The 23,766-nt window shown below is 37.5% G+C and overlaps 1 protein-coding gene across 1 annotated transcript in view; it reads right to left on the minus strand.

Moving 5' to 3' along the window:
* Positions 1-2,740: 2,740 nt before the first annotated feature.
* ALG6 (ALG6 alpha-1,3-glucosyltransferase) overlaps positions 2,741-23,766 on the minus strand; it is a 32,346-nt gene continuing 11,320 nt past the window's right edge. The window contains exons 4-15 of the mRNA XM_063137958.1: positions 20,809-20,898; positions 20,125-20,213; positions 15,466-15,548; positions 14,269-14,333; positions 12,922-13,107; positions 12,300-12,435; positions 10,235-10,320; positions 9,743-9,827; positions 6,072-6,142; positions 4,714-4,782; positions 4,399-4,597; positions 2,741-3,897 (exon numbers count right to left, since the gene is read on the minus strand). Of these exons, the coding sequence (XP_062994028.1) occupies positions 3,700-3,897; positions 4,399-4,597; positions 4,714-4,782; positions 6,072-6,142; positions 9,743-9,827; positions 10,235-10,320; positions 12,300-12,435; positions 12,922-13,107; positions 14,269-14,333; positions 15,466-15,548; positions 20,125-20,213; positions 20,809-20,898 (1,357 nt within the window). The 3' untranslated portion in view covers positions 2,741-3,699. The remainder of the gene's footprint in view (positions 3,898-4,398; positions 4,598-4,713; positions 4,783-6,071; positions 6,143-9,742; positions 9,828-10,234; positions 10,321-12,299; positions 12,436-12,921; positions 13,108-14,268; positions 14,334-15,465; positions 15,549-20,124; positions 20,214-20,808; positions 20,899-23,766) is intronic.

Genomic DNA, 23,766 nt, shown 5'->3' on the forward strand with positions numbered 1-23,766 from the left:
GTTCAATCCTAAGCATGTTTATTTACTAGTAAGACTTACTCCCTTTTTGTTTTGCATAGGATTGCGGCCTAAGGCTATTAAAGCAGCTACTGCTTCTTGCTCACTTGTACTAAGCTTTTTCCCTTTTCAAAAACAGCTGGGGCTGTTAAGAACCATTTCCTAGTTCTACATAAGGTAGATCAGATAACTCTCACTTTATCACCCTTGAAGGCCATCTGAAGGACAAAGAAAAGAGATACACATAAAACTAATGTTTTTATATGCTAGGGAACACTTGCTCTGGTCTTCTGATGACTAGAAGGGGGAAAAGGCTAATGGAAATATGAGACCATTGCCCTGTCAGCAAGAGTGACTGTTTCACACTCTTTCCTTCCCTGAAACATTCTTGTAATGCCTCAGCTTCTTAGAAATAATTCACCAAACTGTTCTTGGGCAGAATGACAATTACCTTCAGTGAATGCCCACTCAACCCTTGTTGGAACTAAAATAAAATGTGGTTGCCAATAGGATTAGAGACCCAAGGTGATCACTTCTTTCCTTTAATGGATATATAACCCTGAGTGAAGTGAGGTGACTTAGGCTAAAATCACTCCGTATCCTGGCTTGTCTTCAATGACTGTTGCAGCCATGCCTCTCAGGAGGAAGGATATCAAAGTCAAGCTTGGTACTGTTCAACATGGAAGGCATCTGTAGATAGGCCTCTCATATGTGGGCTTCTAAAAGGTGGTAACTTAAATCTTGGAGTCATCGTTAACAATGGCTGTTCTCCCCCCACCCCCATTGTTAAAAGTTTTTATCCAAAAGAATGCATTGGACGGAATCAACTGAGTGCTGCTCTCCCACCTACCCCCAATTCTCTTCCACCTAGTTGCTTATATTATGCACTGCTCACATAATAGCAATTAAGTACTTCCAAGGCAACCTGAAATGAGCAGGAACACTCGTTTCTGAAAGGAGGCAGGCTGGCAGAGCTTGCATAAGGGAGCTCCACTAACCTGCCTTCTTCCAGAAATGAATGTTTCCACTCATTTGGGGGATTGCCCTAGGAAGTGCTAAATCTCCCTTGTGTAAGTGGTGGGTCTCACTTGTACAACACAGTCGGCATGGCCCACCACTTGCTCAACAGAATTGGGACAGAACCAGTGGGGAAATAGTCCTGCTATTGGATACTGTCCATGGGGTTTGACCCAAAGAATCTATTACAGAATGGGACTTGTCTTCCCCCCTCCCTTCTGTGCTCCCCCTCCAGCCAATACTGAGGATCCTTAGGAAGTGTGGGAAATGGCTTTGAAGGCTTCTGACAGAACGGTGAGTCAGTGGAAATCATACACTGTTGCATGAGTGGAACTGCATATTCTTCTGTGCAAGGCACTTCTGGATCCAACTCATCGCTTAGGATCAAGATCTCATTAATATGTGTTACAATACTATACATTCAACACAAACTCTCTTCTACAATAAAAAATAAATTCAAATTCTACAGGAATTCTGGAGCTTCAATCTAGACTCACTTGCACACATCTGTGAGCAACTAGCCATCCAACAGATGGTCAACACTGACGGTTCAGCTGGATTCGGGCCACATCCAATAAAGAGGTGATAGCCCAGTTAAAGCTGATAGTGCCAACTACAGTGTACATAGTTGCTGATCCAATACTGGGAAACATCCAGGCTATGGAACTAAATAGGCATCAATCTTTTATATGCATAGTTCATAATCCAGCAGGGTATATGTACAAAGAAACTTCCTTCAGCACATTTCACCTTTGTAAGACTTTTCAAATGTGCAAGCTGAGATGACATATTCCAAGTCAATTATAATGTATATAGTATACAGGTTTGTCTACTTGCAGCCTTGAAAGGTATTCTTGGTGGTCAATTCCAATTTTATTGGTATAAAATTTTCTTCACTTTGATGCAAGGAATAAAGTGCATCTCACCCATGGCAAGTTCATGTTTACTAGTCCGCATATCTAAGTACAATGTTTTAATATGAAGCCACCATAATTTACCTTTGTTTTCAGCCTTGGCTGTTTTTATAAAGCTAAACCATATTCAGGTGTTGTTCATACTAGAGGGGAAGGATATACATTAGGGTCTATTTACATAATGTGTCATAGCATGCATGCATGCATAATGTTGGTTTCTTGCATAGGATACTAGCCAGCTTGAGTTTTGCAAAGAGCTAGATTCAGACTGAACTGCATTATCTTATGGCTATATATATATTTTCAGAATGGCAGAAAAGAATAAATCTCTGTGGCGGTGCCATGCACTAGGAAGCCTGTACTGATAAAAGTGTTAATTGCCTTAATATGTTTAATATTGCACTAAAATGTGGCAATGCCTCAGTCATGCCTCACCCAAATCTATTTAAAATGACTATATAATGAATATTAAGGCTTGTTGAATGTGGATCTTTGGCTAGGAACAAGAATTTCTTTGTGTCCCTAACAATTATGCATATATGTTGTTCCCATTTTTCCATAAGCAGGTTGTAGAATTAGGTCCAATTTTTTTATACATGAATAAATCCAGATTCAGTCATACTTAGAGTAGAGCCACTGAAATCAATGGTACATAAACAAACATGACTAACTTAAGTCTCATTTATTTCAGTGGGTCTACTCTAAGTGTGACTGAGTGTGGATCCAACTGAATATATATTTTAAGTGTTATCCTCTGGGATACATAGACGTGAAAATAACCATAAAATGCCCCAAAACCCCAATTGTATCGTAATAACTTCTCCCTATATTTGAACTGAAGGCACTATGAAATGTCAAAGCTATTACAAGAATGTGCTACAAAACATGGACTTTACAACAGGATTTGAGTTCGTCTTGGTGATCTGCTGCTTATACATTCTTGTTTTAAGTGCTGAATTAGAATACAAATATATGCAAATATATACAAAGACAGATAATGTTATTTTGGCTATAAAGTGTGTAGATCTCCATCACTGAGGTTTACATGTTGATATATATGAAAAATGTTAGCCACAATTGCACCTTGGAACTCTTGTTATGGACTTCAGCTAGTATAGAGGTTAATGCTGAAATAAGACTGTCATGTAAGCATGAACCATGACACTGAGTCATGAATATTAGTGCAGTGGCCTTGATGATTTTAAGCATATCATATGGAGGATAGTGAAATATTGTACAAGGCAGTTTAATGTATGTAATCAAATAGGTTATAAGAGACAGCATTTAGTGGCAACAGACATGAGTGGATGCTGTAACATATAGTTCTGTATCTCCAACACATTTCATTCTTGGTAGAGCATTAAACTGATACTCATATTATTAAATTAATGTGATTTTGTTCATTTAAAATAAACTGGTACAAGTCGCCAAGATGTTCCTTAACTGTTTTCAGGGTATAAGTAGCCTTTCCATTTTGAACAAATCATCAAGTATTATGGTTCCTTTTTATTTGATACAAAGGACAAAGAATTCATTTCAACCCCATTTCAGTAATGGCTATTCACTTTCCCGAAACAGCACAAACTGACATGTAAATATTTTTGTCTGGGTTCCCCCAGAATGTATGAATGAATGTATATATATATGAATGAATGTATGAAAGCAACTTTAATGCCTCTCATTATAAACAATTTAAAACATAGGCATATGGAAAATATTACCGCTCCCCCCACCCATTTTTAGTCATTAATATTGCAGCTGGCACATCAAATTAATTGGTTTTTTTCTGATATCGGCTATCTCTTGGTTCCCATATTGCAATGACATTAAAATATAGCAAGAAGAATAGAAAGTGCAAGCAGGATACAGCAGAGACAGCTAGAGGAAATAAATCTGGTAGCCTCTGTGGAGGATCCAACGTAGCACTCATTAAAGTCAGGATGCCCATCAGAGTTATTGAGACAAGGAACTGAAAGAAGGGAGGGGGAAAGGTACACTGGTTACTACTGATTTACAATATCCAATAAGTAGTTTCATTGCATAGGTGCTCTGTTTTCATCACTCTTGCAGAGGGTATTTCAGTAAATACAATGTGTCTCTAGCATGACATCTTATGTACTATTGATGCAAACACCGTCACATTAAGGAACTGAACTTCCAAGGGGGAAAGGATTTCTAATATCGACAGTGCATTTAACATGCATTACGGGAAATACTAATGCACGGTGATGGGAGATTCCGGTTTATCGTTCAACTTGGGTGGTTCTAATTATGAAGTGTTAGATGATGCCCAGAAGAACTGCTTAAAATGCTAATGTTCCAGCAAGTTTCTTCAGCAGCAGCATTTGTACACAGTGGAATTCATGGCAAGCTTGGCAACTCTATATGGTGGCTTATGTTTAACTACAACAGGCAAATAAAAGTACCCCTTAGTCAAATTAAAGAACATATTTTTGTAAAAATTACTTACTAAACTCTTAATAACCTTTGGTAAGGCTTTAAACCAAGGAATGTATCTTCTAATTAAAGTGGAAAGCGTTTTCAGCTGCAGATCATCTTCAGAAGTCTTTTCAAATATTGAAAATGAAGTTGCACACACGGTGAGAAAGGCCAATGTTGTCACAATGTAGGACAATAGTAGGCCATCCTTAAGGAGAAGGGGGAGCATGCTGTTGAGAGAGACACCTAAATTAACGTGTGTTCTATTAAGGTTACTTGCCCAACAACTTATGAGGGAGAACATGTCTTAAAAACTCTTCAGTAAACTCAACTCAGAATGACTCACCTGAAGGTGGAAACAAGTAGGAACCACATAGACATAAAAGGAATTTCATTTATAACTAAGCAGACTGGTCTAAGGAGAAAATAGAAACATAAGCATTATCAAAGTAATATTGTAATTAATTTAACTTCAGAGCTGCTACATCACACTTGCACTATAATGAAATAAATGAAGTGTTAACAAAACTCACTTTTCTACTAATGCACTCATATATATTAATAATGAACTCAGCTCGTGGGTACCATCAAAATTGTAACCAAAATGGGGCCACTGAGAAACAATAGGGGGCATCTCAAATGTTGCAGAAGTTTTTTTAAAAAAAACTTAGGTGGGAAAAAACCTAAGGGGACAAAAAATATCCAAAACAGCCCAAAGAGGACTGAGCATGCTCAGTAGCCACAAAAGGCTGGGTGCATATTGAGGTGGAATAAACAGGGGTGAGGGAAATGAAATGGAGTCTCCTAGAAGAAGGCATGGCTAGCTGGCACAATGAACACGTACATTCTAGACTGCAACATTTTGTTCCAGGTCCCACTCATTACTGCTACAAGTCCTTATCGTATTTCATGAGCAATTTTGCAAGACACATGCAAATGAATAACTGAAAATGTTTTCTTGAGGGCTTGACATGAAGCTCACATAATCGTGGGTCTGTAGAAAGACATATTGACTGGGTTCAGATGATCAGCAGGGAAAACAATGCAACATAGGTTGTTTCCCCACCACCATCCTCTGTATGCCAGTCACGTGAACTGGATTACCCTAATTACACGCGCTGTGGATTGCCATGTCGTCCGAGCCCAGCGTGCGGTGTGGCTGCAGTAACTTTTTATCCACCCTACAACCACTACTGCAAGCCATTGTTTGTAGGGTGGATGAAAAGTAACTACAGCTGTGCTGTGTGCCAGGTTTCGACAACACAGCAACCTGTGGCATGAGTAATTAATGTAATCCTGGTCGTGTGAACAGCACGAATGGGGGGAAACCATTTTTTCCCCTGATGATCATCTGAACCAGGTTGTTGAGCCAAAATCTGCCCTTTAGTTAGAAGTAAATCCCAAAGGACTTGACAGCATTATGATATAGGAACCTGCTCCATACTCAAAGCTGAGCACATGGGCTTTAATGTATAGGCTGCATACTCAAATTTCACAACTTTCCTGCTTCCTCATGCTACTTCCACATGGTTGGTTTAAAGAAAACAAGATCTCTACAGCCTACAGAATGCACTAGTCCCAGTACAAGATATACCTTATTCTAGATCACAGCCCATGTCCCATTGTATCAGCACTTCGGTTTACCCAGACAGTTATTTCCAGATATGGCTGCAAAATATTTTCTAAGTATAAAATACTACTTACATTGAAACTAGAAGAATAGATTTTTCATGCACTTGGAATGAGAACAGAAAGAAGGATAATGCGCAGCTAATCTTTTAAAAAGAAAATTAACAAGTATTAACACATCAGTCAACAAGAGCTGTTTTTATTTCCTTTCACAGGACCATGTAAAGAATGTGCTATTCAGCAACTGTGCCCAATGTACTTAATTATGCATATACTGTGGAAGGCAAAAGTCAGTACACAAAACTGTATTGCTCTACAAGTAAGAATACATTCCAGAACTCTGACCAATAGAGTCAAGCATGTTTTGAAGCAAGGAATTGTTTATATCCTGCCATATACAAAAGGCTCAAGGTAGCTAATGTTCTTTAAAATACATAAATTCAAATAAATTTTAGTTATTTTAAATTAACATTTTATGACATTTCTATATAAACTGAACCCCTTATTGGCCTCACTGAATGCAGAATTAGCATGAACATTATATTTAGCTTTTAATTATATTTTCCAAAAATGTTACATAATAGTACCAGAAATCCTGAATATTGGACACGTCTTAAACACAGAGAAGTCAAAGGAGCTGCTAGTTCTCAAAATTCAGATTTGAGGATTTCAAGAACTGATTGAAACACATCACAATTCATATCCACATTTATTTACTTGTTATTGTCACTGCATAAACACATGGTGAAAGAGCAGCGGCACTTCTAGATTCAACTAGGCAGAGCTTCAGTTGTGAATATGTTATGGGATTGATTTGTATCACATAATTTTTTTTTCTCTTTTTAAATAGAGTGCCACTTGAGCACCTCCAGGTGGCATGGGTCTACATAAGTGTGAGATAGCAGTACATCAACACGCCAAATCAGCATCACTGTAAATGTCCATGAGCAAAATAACTGCTGTCAGTGGTACAGAAAAATCACATTATTTGTTTATTTATTTATTTTATTATTGCATTTATATCCCGCCTTTTTTCCTCCAAGGAACTCAAGGCGGCGTACATAATCCTCCTCCTTTCCATTTTATCCTCACAACAACAACCCTGTGAGGTAGGCTGGGCTGAGAGTCTGTGACTGGCCCAAAGCCACCCAGTGGGTTTCCATTGCCGAGTGGGGACTAGAACCTAGATCTCTTGGCTCCCAGTCCAACACCTTAGCCACTGCACCTGGCTTGTTAATTTGTAGCGGTCCAATATGTTTTAAGCTGAAATACTTAAGCTTAAGCTGAGTATTAAAGTAATACTTTTAAGCTGAAAAGAATTTAAGGAACTCAAATACAAACATGGTACTGGGCATCTGTAGGACAGCCATCAAGAATACCTTTCTAGATGTCCTGGTTGTTTTGAAATAAGTGATTGTTATGCTACTGTTTTAAAAGTGTGTCCCTGCCTTAACATGCTAACCCATCCATAGTTATTATGTAACTATGGATGGGTTAGTGTGTTAAGGCAGGTATGCTGTGCTGGATCATAACTGTAATAAAATCAATTTGTTTAGTTCTGAAAAACTGTAGCCCAAGCAGTATCTCCCAACAGTCAGAGAGATTTAAGTTTAGTGACATTTGTCTCAATCTAGGGCTGTCCAGGGCATGCAGCAGGTGGAACATGCCCCAATATTTAAGAAAATGGGGCAGCTCTTGTTCATATCAGCTTGCAAGTACGCATCACAGAATTCTTGACATTTCACTGTGCTTTTGGCCACTTTTTCCTTTTTTCAGCTTTATTTTAAACTGATATTTTACACACTTCCTAATGTCTGAAATATTGTTAAGCTGCAACAGAAAAACTGAACATTTGGCAGAAAAATGTGTCCCTTTTTAAGTCACTTCAAACAACTATTGTGGAAACTTTTACTACATCTGGCAACTAGCTATGTTTTTCTTTTCTTTTTTAAAGAGAGTAGTACTGATCTTGCAACAAGCACAAGAGAAAGGAACACTCTCATCCAAACAGCATTTTTTCTGTAAAGAGTGTCTTTTGAAGGGAAATTGTTAAATACAAAATTAAAAGTATTTCCCTTCCTAATGTTACAATTTGTAGAAAAGGGAAAAATAAGTAATTTGAAAAATCCCATTTACATGCTCCTGGAGGATTACTATAAAGTGTTGTTTTTAAATGCTCTTTAAAAATACAAAATGGTACTTAATGAACATGCACAACACATCATTTTATTTATAGTGTTTGGATGACTATTTGGCTTAGCCTCGACATCTAATGATAGGTAAATTTTAAAATTAGTAGCACAGAGGTAAGGGTGCCTTTATTATCTGGTTGGCTGTTTATCAGAGCTTGTTAGTATGAGCCATATGCCAGGCAACTGAGCATCCAGGGCACCAATATATGGTAACAACGATTTAAAATAGGCCTCTGTGATGAAAATGGTCTGGCTTCACTCTTTGAGCCGGAAGTATTAACAATCTGGCTTATGGGTTTTATTGATGCCATCTCAAGTTATTAGGTGATCTGGGACAAGTCTGAGGCAACTGCACTGTGCCAGGCTCCCAATAGGCCCACTAATGGATCTTGATCCTTTAATCTACCACCTACGCACCTATTTATTAACAAAATTAATAAATATACCACTCAATAATAGATGTTCTATGGGGAGGTGGTTCTCCTTAATATCCATTATTTATTGCCCTATAATTTCAGTGACTGGATTGATAACGTGCTTATGAAGGAACAGAAAAATCCTCCATCTTCTCCCATAAGAGGAACAGTGTGCAACCTTGTATAAGTAGTGTAACTGGTGAGGGTGTCAGGATTTTAGTTCAAGATTCATAATGATTTGATCAGGAAATACCTAGCTGCCAGGGCCAGATGAAATGCATCCTAGGGTAGTCAAGGAACTTGCTGATATACTCTCAGAACCTTGGTCTATCATCTACAAGAAATCCAGATGACAGGTGAGGAAAACATGGATAGGAGATAGGCAAATGTTGTCCCAATCTTCAAAAGGAAGGGGGAGGGGAGAGGAGAGAGAGATGATCTGGGAAACTACAGACAGGTAAAATTGTACTTAAAAAGTGCTCATCAGTAATTCCTCATCAAACCGGAATACAGTGTTGCAGGGCTCTGTCCCTGGGCCCAGTACTCTTTCAAGAATTTACTCAATGACTCCGCATCAAACTTCATGTTACGTTAACTACATAGTGACTAAAAATTAAAGAAATCCTTGCGGGAAGGATACAGCCAGAGAGCTTTAAGTTAATTCTGATGGAAGGATGACTCCAATTGTGAAGTCTGAAGGCATACCACAACACTGTGTTTTGCTGTGCAGACAAGAAAAAAGAGCGACCAGACTGGTCCATCCTGAGATGGAGCACCTATTGGCCACTCAGAAGATGGACATCCTTTGGGTCCTTACATATGCCCAATACAGTTGTTCTATCAAACTGAAAATGTGAACAAGGTCAGTGGAACACTGGTTAGAGAACTTTCTTGACTTAGTTGCAAAAGAAAATGTGCATGGCAGACAAGAGAGTTAGATATCTTTGGTCATACAGTTCATAGTTCTGGGCCTGTATTGACTGTTAGTGTGTGGAACTGTCCTTCCCTTTATCTGTTCTTTCCTCCTCCCTCTCTATCCAGGCATAGTAGGAATGGAGAAGGGAAAAAGAAAGATGGGGTTTTGTACTGATTTTAAAACGTACAAACTTTAAATTTACATTTTTTGTCATATACTTACCAACCCGTATTTAAATCCTTTGAGAGAAGGCTGCAGGGTGAGTTTTATGCAACTGGGAAGTACGGTCAGGAATGTTAAAACAAAGCTAAAAATAAAATAATAATTTTATCATATTAAAAATGTTGATTTCACTAACATTGGGTTCATAAATACCTGAACCAAATTGAATCAGATCTCAATTATTTAGGAATAGTTGATATGGATCACCTTTTATTCTTATTGAAGAAAAATAAGTAATGTTTCCTATTTTTAATGTCCTAATTTGTAAACTAACACATTCTTAAACAAACAAGCAGAAAGCAGAAGTATGAAACTATTTATTTATTTATTACATTTCTATACTGCCTAATAGCCAAAGTTCTCTAAACTACAAACTGTTGAAATCAATCCTTTTTTTTGAACAATCTCACCTTATTTTTAAATATTCTATCGCAGTTATTTCATAAGTGCAATTCAAATTGAAAGCAGCTCAGGATTTCTATTCTCACTTACCTTAGTTTAAGCTGGGTTTCTGCTGACAGAGCTGCCTTTATTTTGAAAAAGACATTTACTGTGCACCAAATATTGGCTACTTTGTCCTGAAAATATATTTAACATGTTGCATTAATTTTTTGCTGCAGGTGGGCATTATTTATTTCTTGAATGGCAAAGCCCTTTTGTGTGAATGGATATCTGGATTTGAGATTGAATGTATCTGTGTGACCTTGATTCAAAACCATGGGCAACATTTGATTAAAACAAACCTTCAATTAACATAAGTACATTCTTTAATACAGGAGCCCATAGATCATGAATGTTATAAAATCACCTATAAACTAGCATTATCACGGGGTGTTTTTTTTAAAAAAAGAGAAACATGAAACTTTTTTTTCCAAATGTGAAGCTACGCTATATTTTACCACATTCTGCTACTAGAACATATTTAGCTCTGCTTGCTAGCTGCTAGCAATGACAGAGTTAACCCCTAATAAATCAAGAAGTCTAAAGACATTAGCAGTTGTGCTAGGATCACTTTCCAAATTAAATTTGTAACCACACAGCTAGCATGCTCATGAAACTCATCCCTAAACAGCTGCTTGAATCACAGCTGTGTAGACATAACAGCAAGAAAGCTACTACCAACAACTGAGCCATCCCTCCTTGTTCACTTACAAGCATACAGAACACACACTGCAAATTTGCTGAAGGTGACAAGTGGTTGGCAGCATCCACAAACATATAAGATGCCTTCTTAATAGCCAACAAAGTTTTACAACTATCAGCGTTTGTAGGCATCTCTGTAAATGGGAACCAAGTCAAAGAACTTGTCACAGGCACCCCAGTCTAAACTTACTGCATATTGCTTATGTAGACAGTTTTCTCAGTTTATCCAGCTTAATATCCAAATCAGTCATTCCTCTGCCAGCTCTGAAAATATTTCAGCTAACACTAGACCTAAATTTCTTGGCTTTCATGGGCAAATTGTGTAAAGTTTATTATTGCATTTATATCCCGCCTTTTTTCCTCTTAAGAAACCTAAGGCAGCGTACATAATCCTCCTCCTCCTCTCCATTTTATCTTCACAACAGCAACCCTGTGAGGTAGGTTGGGCTGAGAGTCCGTGACTGGCCCAAAGACACCCAGTGGGTTTCCATGGCCATGTGGAGACTAGAACCCGGATCTCCTGATTCCCAGTCTGACACTTTAGCCACTACACCACACTGGCTCTCACACCACACTGCAATATTATAAAACATAGATTTACTTCACTAAAACCTAGCAATGTGTAAAAAAAAAACCCAAAACCAATTCCACCCACCCCAATAAAATGCACCTGTAAATACACCAAATTGGTTGACAGTTCTTTGGCTTGTGAATATCTATATACTTCACACTTTGTTTAACATCTCAACATACAACAGTGGAATAAGATCCTAATTTTTTACCCAATGTGCCAGCTCCACTGTTGTGGATGCTAATGGTTTTCAGAAGCAAGTCTGCTAGAGAGTTGTATCACTATTTCTCTCTCCCTGGTGCAAACCAGTTAATAGATGTCATTTCCATAACAAAACCATCTACTTTATGCTCAACACCTTTGGGCTTTACTTCAGCAAAGCAAGTTGCAGCTTTCCATCATGGCAAATCGGGATTCTTAATGCCTTCTAAAGCATATAACATTCAAGTGTCAATCCAATGACTATTTTGGAAGAAAAAAGAAAACCCAGAATGGATTTAATTCATTTTTAGATCCTTTAGATAATATTGTGCAAGGACACTGTTAATTACTACGGAATCCATTTGAATGGAAAAATGTACGTCTGAACTATAGATCTGCCGATGGGATAAATGTTGTCTATTTGTATAATATCCTGGAAGATGCCAGCTGAGCTAGGGGTTAAACACTGGATTAAATAACTGGCAAGAAATGACGGTCAGAGAAGCCAGATCATATTACTAGCCTTATGGTGTATCTTCCACATGAAATCCCTAAGGGTCAAAGTGAAGGTTTCTCAAGGGAGCTAAAAATATAAAACATTTACAAGAAGCTTGTGGGGGGTGGGTGGGACATGAGGCATACCTCAAACAAACCTCGATCAACTGGAAAGAGTCTTCTGAGCACTTGCAAAATTTGTTTGATGTCTGTACAAAATGGGAGCCAACAAAGAGTAAAAGAAACAACTACGGTAAACCCCAGTTTCACTAATAACAATAACCTGTAAGAGAAAGAATACATTAATGTATTAATTAATACGTTAATCCAAGCCCTGAAGAAGTAAAAGTGTTTGTGCACTTTCAAACTTAAAGCTGATTTAAACATGCATGTACAAAATCTAAAGTGAGAAATCTACCAGCAGAGATCAGGGATAAGAAAACTGTTATGTTGTTTTTTTAAAAAAATACATACAAAACTCTTATCTTCTAAATCTGGTTGTCCATTTGTGACCTGTGCTTAACTAATGACAGGTGTTGAAGAGAAAAGATAGTTGTGTGTATTTTGATACACGATGGACACTCTTAAAACTATTTAGTATGTTATTTAATGACTTAGGCGAAACATGTTCTACTGGGGGAGGGGGAGTAAAGAATTATAATGACATGAATCCCTTCTCCAAAAGCTTAATCGAGAAATGAATGACATGCACAAATTCCCAAGGCAAGCCTGCCTAAGTGCATTCCAGGACCATTTTAAAGATACTCACCCCTTCCCCATCAAGCCTTTCTTGAAGCACTTTCCCAGCAGATAGCAGAAGAAGGGCAAAGAATGGTAGAGCTCCATTTGCTTGTAGTTTATGGCTAAGCAAAATGCTATTGAGCCCAGAACGTCCAAATCATAAGACAGACAAAGCACTCCCCACAAAGCAAAGCCAAGACTCACAGAATTATATATGTTTTTTTATTTTAAGGACAAAATTCTTTAAAGAGCAAGATTATAAGGAATATACAATAGTAAGAGATTTCTTCAGATGGTCTCCTGCTACCAATATTGATTTGCCGATGCCGTAGATATAACCCAGCTAAAGTCTGAGGACCCACTGATTGCAACGGGAGAGATTTAGGCAATCTGAGTGAAGGTTTAAACAATGCTTAATATTCCCGTTGAAGAAATCAATGTAACTGCAAAGTGCTTAATTTTGGCTGGGTTTTCAGATCTGATTCTTAGACCCTGGTAAGTATCCACCACACCACTGTGCCTCCCACATATCTCCCCTGTTCTGACATTACTGGAGCCCCAAGGAAAGCTATGCTAATGGACAATTTCTATACTGCTAAGCTAACATAAAAATCACCCTGAAATTCATTGTCTGTCCTTAGGCAGCTGCAAATATCATGATAAAAGGCAGTTTGACCAGTTTTTCTTAAACAGCAGGAATATGTACAATGACTGATGACTCACAAAACAGCCTATCAATTCCCTCCATTGGACTGTATTGTGAAGCAATGTCTGGTAATATCAGATTTGTATATCTAGTGTTTTATCTGTGATGGTTCTTTCACACATCTAACTTGTGTTTCAGTCATCTAGACTGAACTCATTTTCAGATACATATTTATCATCCACTTCATATTGAATGAATGTGTACCAACACATTCAGTGCATAAGAGAAGAACACTAGATTCTATAAGAACTGTATTTGATATATTTAGCTATATAATGCATTCCCCCATACCTTAACAGTGCAATCTGAAGCATATTTACTCAGAAGTAAGTTGCTCTATCTTCAGTGGAGTTTATTTTCAGATAAATGTGCATAAATTTGTAGCCTAAAGCTGCAATCCTATACCCACTTTACTCATTGAACTCAATCAGATTAATGTGTGAGCAGACCATGTTTAGCGTTGTGCTGTTAATGTATTTTTTCACTGATCTTGTGAAAAACTGTATATATTTTACACAATAAACAGGAATTATTCGTTCCTATTCACATTCCTTTGCCATACAAATTACACCCCTTATCGCTGTATAGTAAAGAGATTAGTGTTGTCTTAAAGAATCAATTGCATTGGTAAAGTGTAAAGATCTGACTTCAGAGAATATGCAAGGATACTGAAAATGTCCATAATCAATCAGAATGAGGCCTGGATAAAGCAATATGCAGAGAGAACTAGAAATCTGGGAAAGGAATTAAAAATAAACATTTAACATCTAAAAAAAACCCAGCCAATTTTGTAATAGCTTATCTTGCCCCAGAAAGAGTATATGACCAGTATTAGCAAAAACATTTCATTTCTGCCACCTAAAAAAATTCAAGGCATTGCTGAAGTCCAGTGTATCACTGCATCAATTTATGTTTTACTACCGCCAATAGTGCAATTAGTTCATTTCTAATTTTAAATGTCTGGATGTTAAATGTGGGATTTGGAAGCATGAATTGAATTTACCTCCAGTTCATAATCTCCAGCCTTAGCCAGATCTGTGACCAGCTTTGGCTTGTACAAAACAGAGTCTAAAGTGCAAGTAAAGCTAAAGGACCCTTCTCCACTCTAAGCCTACTCAAAGGTCTTCTGTAGAGGCTCTCCTTTACCACTTGAATTGCATGTGGTTAGGGCCTGGGAAAAGCCTTTCTCTGTGGTCACATCCAGGCTGTAAAACTCCCTACCCAGAGAACTTGCCCCACACCCTTTTCAATGAACTTTCTGTCGTGTGATTATTTTTTAACTCTCTTGCATATTAATCTGTGAATCATTTTTATCTGCCATCTCTTTTATCTGTTATTTTGTACGTTAACGTTTTAATATGCAGTAAGCAGCCAAGGGCATTTTTAACAGAAAGTGGAATAAAAAGCTGAATAATAAATAACAAATAAGGCTGCAGTCCTGTGCAATCTTAAATAGGACTAAATTCTACTGATCTTTAGGGGAAGGATCCGATAGTGTCACAGCGTTAGCTACTGGTGTTACGCTAGTGTAAACCAATGCTTGCACAACTTCAATAGTGCTAACTCCATGACACTGTTGGATCCTTCTCAGTTGGACTTCTGAATAAATATACTTTGGATTGTGCTGCATATTACACTTTTACAATCCTCATATATAAATAAGCCCAACTTGTACATTACTAGCAGTCTATTTTGTTGTGAGGGATCCAAATTAATGTTTTTAACCATAAATAAACTAATACTTGTTCTTATCCACTTTATATCAACAGAACATGTTTTCTAATATTGTAGCATAAACTAACTCAATTCATGCCTTCCGCCTAAAAACGAAAGTTTTACTTGGAAGTGGAAAAAAATTATACCAACCTTCTTCTTAGTTGAAGTCTCTTTTAAATAACAGCAGTACAAAATTACTGCAGGTATATAAACTAGCAAATCAGCAACAAGAACTGCAAGAAATAAATATAAAATGAATATTTTAACATTTTAAAATACAAAAGCCATCCATTATGTGTCACAGATACAGGCATTAACTATACACTCTTCAACTCAGGACTACACAAGCACTTAAAATAGCAAGCCTGATTCTAATACTAGAGCTTTCTATAGGTGATAACTTTTTCAAACATCTTATGGCTGCAAGAGAACACAGGAACCACTATTTATTTATTATCTTTTATTAGGGTTACCAGATCCTCAACTGGAAGTAGTATCTATTGGCAGTATCCAATTGTGTTATTCTGCTAGTGCAAATGACATTGTGCTAGCAGAAACTAAATTCCAAACTAAAAGAATCCAACTAAAGCTTTGCTTGCTCAAGCGCACTTGAGCATTACTTGATGCACAATCACTTGTGCAAGTGTAATGCACAACCAGTGTGGTGTAGTGGTTAGAGTGCTGGATTGGGACTTGAGAGATCTGGGTTCTAATCCCTGCTCAGCGATGAAGCTCACTGGGTGATCTTGGGCCAGTCACTGACTCTCAGCCTAACCTATCTCACAGTGTTTTTCTGGGGATGAAATGAAGAGAAGGCTATGTAAGCCACCTTGGGATCCTTGCAAGAGGAAAAAAGGCAGGATATAAATGTAATACTGTATGACTGAAAGAAGCACTTGTGCAATGGGAAGATTCGGTAGAGCTCTGCTAGTACTATTTGAGTCTGCAGAAGAAGACCATTGGATATGGCCCACTACCTGTAAATCAGGGTGGGGAATTAAAATTGGGTTGTGGGGGCCCAGATGTCCCACCTGGCCAGATGACACTGGGGCATGGCTCCACCCCATGATGTCATTCAGTTCACATGGGAGGACATGGAATAGACTGCGCTCTTAACACACCAAACACCTTCCTGACCCCTTTTATCTCCAATCAGTGATAACAGAAAACAGTGGGTTTTCCCCTTAACATCCCAATTGGGATGCAGAGGGAAACACACAGATTCCTCTCTGGATTAACTCTGAAGAATGGGGCTTGGGAGAGGGGTCATGGGCTCAACAGGCCAGCCCTGGCAGCCTGGCAGGCCAGAGATTCCACAGCCATGCTTTAAATGCTGCAGGATGCTGAAAGAGGCTGCAGCCAATGGGTCTCCCCACTCTGTTTTTCCACTGGTTCATTTTCCCACCTTCCTCCCCACCTGCAGTGGGGCAATAATACTTTTATAGTAGGCAGGGGGAAAGGTGGGTGAAGGGATATAAAGGAGAAACAATTCAGCTGCTTCTTTCTCAGTGCCTGAGCATTTAAGGATCTAAGCACTAGTTTCTGGCAAGCCTAATTGTTATGCAGTAATGCTATGTGCTTACAAATAGCTAAGTGTTATATATAAGACACGAAGAATTTATGGGATTACTATTTTAAATTTAAGACAAAGTACCATCAATATTTTAATATCAGAAACTGGCTTGCCTGAAAGCTAAGAAAACTCTACAAAACTTTAGATCCAGAGGCATCATAGGACTGGTGCTTATAGGTGATAATTCTGGTCTCATAGAACAATGTTTCCCCTTACTCACCTTCTTTCTATGTTAAAAAGCCCCAAACATTTCTTGACAAGGGTGTCCCTCCAGCTAATTGATCATTTTGTTGCCCTTTTCTGCCTTTTTCAATTGTACAATATCCTTTTAGTCGTGCAGTGAGCAGAAATATACACAGTACTCCCAAGTGTAGTCACACTATAGATTTGTATAAAGGAATTATGACATTTTATTTTGGATTCCTTTCCTAATGATCGCCAATATGGTATTTGTCTTTTTCACAGCAGCCACACATACTAGGCTGACGTTTTCATCAAGCTACCTATTATAACTGGAAGATCCTTTCTGGTCAGTCACCTCAGACTCCATCAACATATATGTGAAGTTAGGATGTTTCGCCCCAAAATGCATCACTTTACACTTGTTTACACTGGACTACATTTGTCATTTTAATCCCCATTTCCCCAGTTTGGGGAAATTCTTTTGGAGCCGTTCCTTTTTGTTTAGCCACCCTGAATAATTTGGTGATCAGAAATCATTGCCACCTCTTTTCTCACCCCTAACCTCAGATTATTTATGGTGCTATATAAATAAATAAATAAATAAATAAATAATAATAATAATGATAATAAAAAGCACAGTTTCCAAAAAAAAAAAAAAAAAAAGCACAGTTTCCAATACAGATCCTTGGGGTTTTCAATGCATTTTAGAAGGCCAAGAATAAAAGGTTGTTCCAACAAAACTGTGAGCCACCCTGTTTCGTGGGTAAACTATGGTTTGCTCAAGCCATAGTTTGCTCAGATTAGAGAGAATGGCAAACTACGGTTTGCCAAGAGGGAGGAACCGACTGGGGATGTGTGAGCGTGAGGCTCCTCAGAGTGCATTTATGTAATGCCAAACCATGGTGTTTGATTGATCTCTCAGACTCCTATATTGTAATTTCTTTGACAGAGCCTGCTATTTGTGCACATAGGCCACAAAGAGAGAATTTTCTAAAATGTGTAAAACTAATGGTCAACATTTAACTGTATTGAATTTTGTAACCCTGATACACTAGTTTAATGGCTATTGTTAAAAGAATGTCTATCCATTATCTTAGTTTGTACATCAATGGTATGTCAGGCGTGTTGATTTGAGCATTATTAAAGACCATTTCAAGGGTAATTTGGTTCTAGTGATTTTTAAAATATAATCAATTACTAGAGACCAGATGGAAATGTTTGTGGCCAAAACAAGAGATGGTGTGGAGGAGAGTCAGATTATGCTCCAGATAATCAGCAATACACATTCTAAAGGATTTTTACAGGACTCTATCCTGTGAAGCAAAGGAAGACTGGACATAAACAAATTGAATGTATTGCTTAGGCTGTCAGATAAGTATTATTATTATTATTATTATTATTATTATTATTATTATTATTTATTTATTTATTTAGCACCATCAATGTACATGGTGCTGTACAGAGTAAAACAGTAAATAGCAAGACCCTGCCGCATAGGCTTACATTCTAATAAAACCATAATAAAACAATAAGTAGGGGAAGAGAAAGCAAACAGGCACAGGGTAGGGTAAACAGGCACTGGGTAGGGTAAAACTAACAGTATAAAGTCAGAACAAAATCAAGTTTTAAAAGCTTTAGGAAAAAGAAAAGTTTTTAGCTGAGCTTTAAAAGCTGCGGTTAAACTTGTAGTTCTCAAATGTTCTGGTAGAGCGTTCCAGGCATAAGGGCCAGCAGAAGAAAATGGACGAAGCCGAGCAAGGGAAGTAGAGACCCTTGGGCAGGCGAGAAACATGGCATCAGAGGAGCGAAGAGCATGAGCGGGGCAATAGGGTGAGATGAGAGAGTAACTCTTGTGATACTGCTGTCCATGTTTTTCTTCATTAACCAGTATATTAACTTATCAATTAACATTCTTCTGAAAATGATCATAGTCTTTTTTGTCATTGGGTTTAGCTGTAAAGGAAAGTGAGCACTGAATTTTATGGCTGTATATATAGTAACACTAGAAAGTTTTAAGAGGTTAGGACAAGCTATAATATAATAATGAAAGTACTGATCCGCTGTATTTGGTTTTGCACATGTATATTAGCATCTACTTCATTCCAGCGACTTTTAAAAATATATATCTTCATGACTTCAATACTAAAGAGTTCTTAGTATGACATCCTCTCAAACTGTTTCACTTTAAAAGTAATAGAAAATAGTCATGAAATTCTAAAATCTCAAACCTATATATTGCTTAACTTTAGGACTTTTTCCATATACCACTTCCTGAAATTAGCAAACTCTCGCAAAGACATTTTCAGTACCTAACATACTAGCACAAAAAGGCATCTGCATGGTATTGAGAACTAAACACGGTCAATCCAAACTTGTATTTCATTTAAGATTATATGCCAGCAAAGGGCCATAGTTAATAACTGCTATGAACATCCGAATATTATTAAAGTTTAGTCTTGTATTATAGGAATTAGCAAAAACATTATGTCAAATGGGCGAGCTATTACTATAGTGCCCTTAATTCATTAATTTATTTTAAACATTCTATGCCATCTTTTAGGGCAAAGCCTTTCACAAGGCAAATTACATAAAAATTAAAAATACAACTACAATATTATAATAAAAGAACTCAGTCTAGCATATCTCCTAAAAGCTGCCCAAAATGGGTTTTCAATGCCTGTTTAAAAGTCTGTCATGATGAAGCCAAATGTATATCCCTTGGAAGGGAGTTTGACAGGTTTGGGATCCCCACCAAAAAAGCCTTGCCTCTTGTGCCTTCCAGTCAAGTTGATCTTAAAAATGGGCCCATGAGCAAGTTCATTTCAAGCAAAAGTGTCTGCTCCTATCCCTGGCAACTCATTGAGAACCATGTAACCTAATTCCATGCTTCAAACAATCCCTTTTGCTATATTCTTTTATCAGCATTACTGTGAGGGGGCTGATGCCACTCCAGATTGCAATTACTTCTCTCCTTGCATCCTTATACCCTAAAAACACCCCTCACATGGACCATCTGCACTGCAAAGCATAGGATTGGATCAAAACATTTCTACCTGTTCCACGCATGAATAACTTGTGTGGCTGACTCTCATATCCACGAGATGAGTGCAGAGCAATCCAACTTGGATTTATTAACTTTGCTCTATAAAACAAAGTATAAGAACATTAAAAAAGTAGACAGTTCTCAGCAGTTAATTATTAACAAGACAGATAATGCACATGGGATCAAATTTCTCACCTTGATTCTACTTCATTCAATAGTAATTAAACAGTGATCAGCAATAAAGAGAACTAAAAAATAATTCCTTTTCATATATTGTAGTACAACATTACTGGAATAGTTCATTGGATGACTCAGATAGTTATGGAAGAGGGTGCACTGCCACTTAAAGTCCAGGTTCATAGCATGAATGTTGCTTTTAAATCCAGATTTACTTAACATGCAGTACCTTTTACTAATTTCTATTGGGGTACCAGCATCTCTCCCAGCTAAGACACAATGCTTTGGTAATATCGATGCCTGATTACTACATTTACATCATGGGGCTCCCTTTAAAAGTGTTCAGAAATATGCTGCTATTCCTATCATGTATGTGGAATATGTGTGTGTATCTCAGAATTCCCAAGCTTGCAAAGAGCCTTGGAATCAACCTTCATTTTTCTCATACTTTTAGGAAACAAGATGCACTTAAAATAACTGTTACAATTGTTTTAGAATTGTTACATAATTAACTTACACATAAGCACACAAGAGACTGTGGTAAGCAGTAAGAGGTGGGTAATCAAGGCCCCAGTATTGCAAATTATTATCACTGGTGTTGAAGTACCTGAAAAACAAAATGAAAATCTGAAACAATATAAAGCTTCAACATATCTGATGACCTGGTTTGCACATCATGGTGACAAATTCCTGGGATGTTTAAATCATGGTTTGGCAGGGCCAAATGACAGTGAGCAAAAACATTACTTCCCCTACACTTGTCATTTCCACTTTCAATAAACCACCCAGAAATTAACCACTCCTGGTTGTTTCATGACATCTGAACCTGGAAACTTTGGTTTGCTTAAGGGTTAAACAACCAAGTTGTTGGGTCAATGTCAGAGATTTAATATGCAAGTCTGCTGTTAATATAGACAGCTTCAATACAACAGTAAATATATTTTTAAAAAAATCCAGAACATCCCACTATTTTTGTTGAAGATGCCTTTTTTTAATAGAAAGAAATGAGTTCATAGTTACCTTGGATACAGTTACCAATGTCTGTCATAAGGTGGAAGAGGAAGCAATAAGATTTAGGAGGATATAAAATTTCTGCCTATGATTAGATGGGATTGTTCTGGGAAGTAAATATCCATTTCTAGGAAACAGAGCTAGAATAATCCAAAATCTACTGGGCTAAAAGGCTTTTAGTAATTATCATTCTAAACACCATGATTCACTAGTTCTTCTCCAACATATTCTATTAAGGATGCAAGGTTCTCTTCCAGTCAGCAGTATGCACTTTGGACTCTTTCCCTCAGTTCAACCAGCCTTTTTCCTGAAATCTTCTGCAGTAAGCTTAAACTAGATACAAAGTACCCCAGTATCAACAACTAACAAGATCCTTGGGTGATTTTGATGAGATGACATTTCCAATCCGGCGATGAGTCTGCCAAGTGCATGACACGTTTTAAAAATTTATGCAACATAAAGGGAATGAAGACTTGAGAATGCAAAACGAGGCTGATTAGAAATGTATTCAAACTACACTGTCTGCAGGGAAGTTTTTCTTATCTCAAGATCAGCTTTGAACAGGAGCTGGTAAGCATGTCTATGGGTTAAAGCCAACCTTGTGCTAGTGGAGGCCCGCTAGGGTGACGGGTCTTTTTCCTTCTCTCTTCGCCCCTGCATCCCTCTGTGCCACCTGAAAATCTGCTCCAGAGGGGTTCCCAGCCATGCAGAGCAGATTTTGAGGGTTCATGGGGGGCTACAGGTAGAAAAATATAATAAATAAAATATAATAAAATAAATAAACTTCCTCCATCAGCGGAATAACACCATTGGATCCAACCTTATTTCTACCACCAGCAGATTGCAGAACAACAATGTGAATAAGCTAATGGTCTTGTTATATTAACCATGCATCATTGTTAATAGTTAAGTAACTATTGTCACAGATAATTAATCTGAAATCCATTGCTATCTGAGCTCAAGAAGAATGAATGTTTGCTCTTGTCAGCAAACATAAACCACAGGGGGAGAAAAAGGTTAGTCCATATGAAGCATATCCAGATGGTACTGTTGGCTAGCAGACGGATGAGGAGTTCCTAAAAACTAAAAGCACCTTAACAACAACTGTATCTAAGAGGCAACAAAGGTTATGAACCTACTCAAACATATCAGTAATAACAAAACTGGCCTTCTAAACTAGCCAAAGTAAGTAACTTCTAGAGGAAGTAGGAAAAGTGTAACGGCAAAGAATTTTCATTCATATGATTCTTCTGTACTTATGTTTCTATGGAGAGCAGTCAGAATCTAGCCACATCTTCAAGTTGAAAGGCAGAAGGTTTTATTCAATGAAAATAAAAGTTACAAAAATAAGACATCAGAACCTTAAATCTCTGTGAAACAGAGTGACTAGTATTTTATAATTGCCAAGGGGCAAGTTCTTAGCTTTTCCAGTCTATCCACTCAAATGCAGCCAATTTTTGACATTTATTACAATAAATGATATTTCTTGAATACCTTATAAGCAGCCTGAAGTATCTTATGAACAATTCATGATAAATCATATTTCTTAAAGCTGCATCTCTGCCCCTTAATCCCACCATTCAAGATTTCTCATGCCAGGAGAGTTTAACCCCTTCATTAGCATTTTAATATTCTACAATTTGCTTGTTAATATCCCACTCACTTCATCATGCATTGTGCTCTTATTTGGTCTTCGATTCCACTAAGATGTAAAAAAAAAGGGGGGGGGTAAGAACTACCACTTTTCTAACTGGCAATAGAAAAGATGCTGTCAAGATTGTCTTTGATAAATATATGCATGGGCTCCAAAGAAAGATAGAAAAGGCAGAAAGATTTAAATTTGCGCCTCTGGCTCAGAAAAACCACATGCATGAAAACTACATACAAATCACATTTCTAGTTTACTGCCTACCCTTTTAATATACTTTGCTGCTGAACAAAGGGAGCAAACGTGAAGTACATGGTAATATCATTTGAGTATATGTGAATAATGTTAATACTGAAGCTTCTCCAAAGGCAAAGATTTTTTGGGACCAACTCTCTAAAAATGGCACCCAGGCCACAAGTAAAGTGGATGACGCAGCATAGCCAAATTACTTCCCATTGCACTTTCCACACTGTTATAACCTATTATATACAGCAAAATATACAGTACAAAGTATAAATTTCCAAAATTAAACTAGAAGCATGTATTGGCTAATTGTAATCTTCTGTTTTGATGACAAACAAGTACACTCATTGGTTTTCATTTCCTTGGCTGTAAATTCTAGTGATTTATTAATCTTTCAAAAACAATTGGTTCTTAAGCAACCTTTTCCTCCATCCATACCATCCAAACATTCGGATGACATAAACACATTACTACAATTTGGCAATGGCTTATGTACGTTCTTCATTAATGAATATAAATACATGTACACAAATGTTTATCGTTACTGTATAAAGCTGCCTTATACTGTGTTAG

This window comes from Elgaria multicarinata, chromosome 1, assembly GCF_023053635.1.
Source record: "Elgaria multicarinata webbii isolate HBS135686 ecotype San Diego chromosome 1, rElgMul1.1.pri, whole genome shotgun sequence".
Taxonomy (NCBI): domain Eukaryota; kingdom Metazoa; phylum Chordata; class Lepidosauria; order Squamata; family Anguidae; genus Elgaria; species Elgaria multicarinata.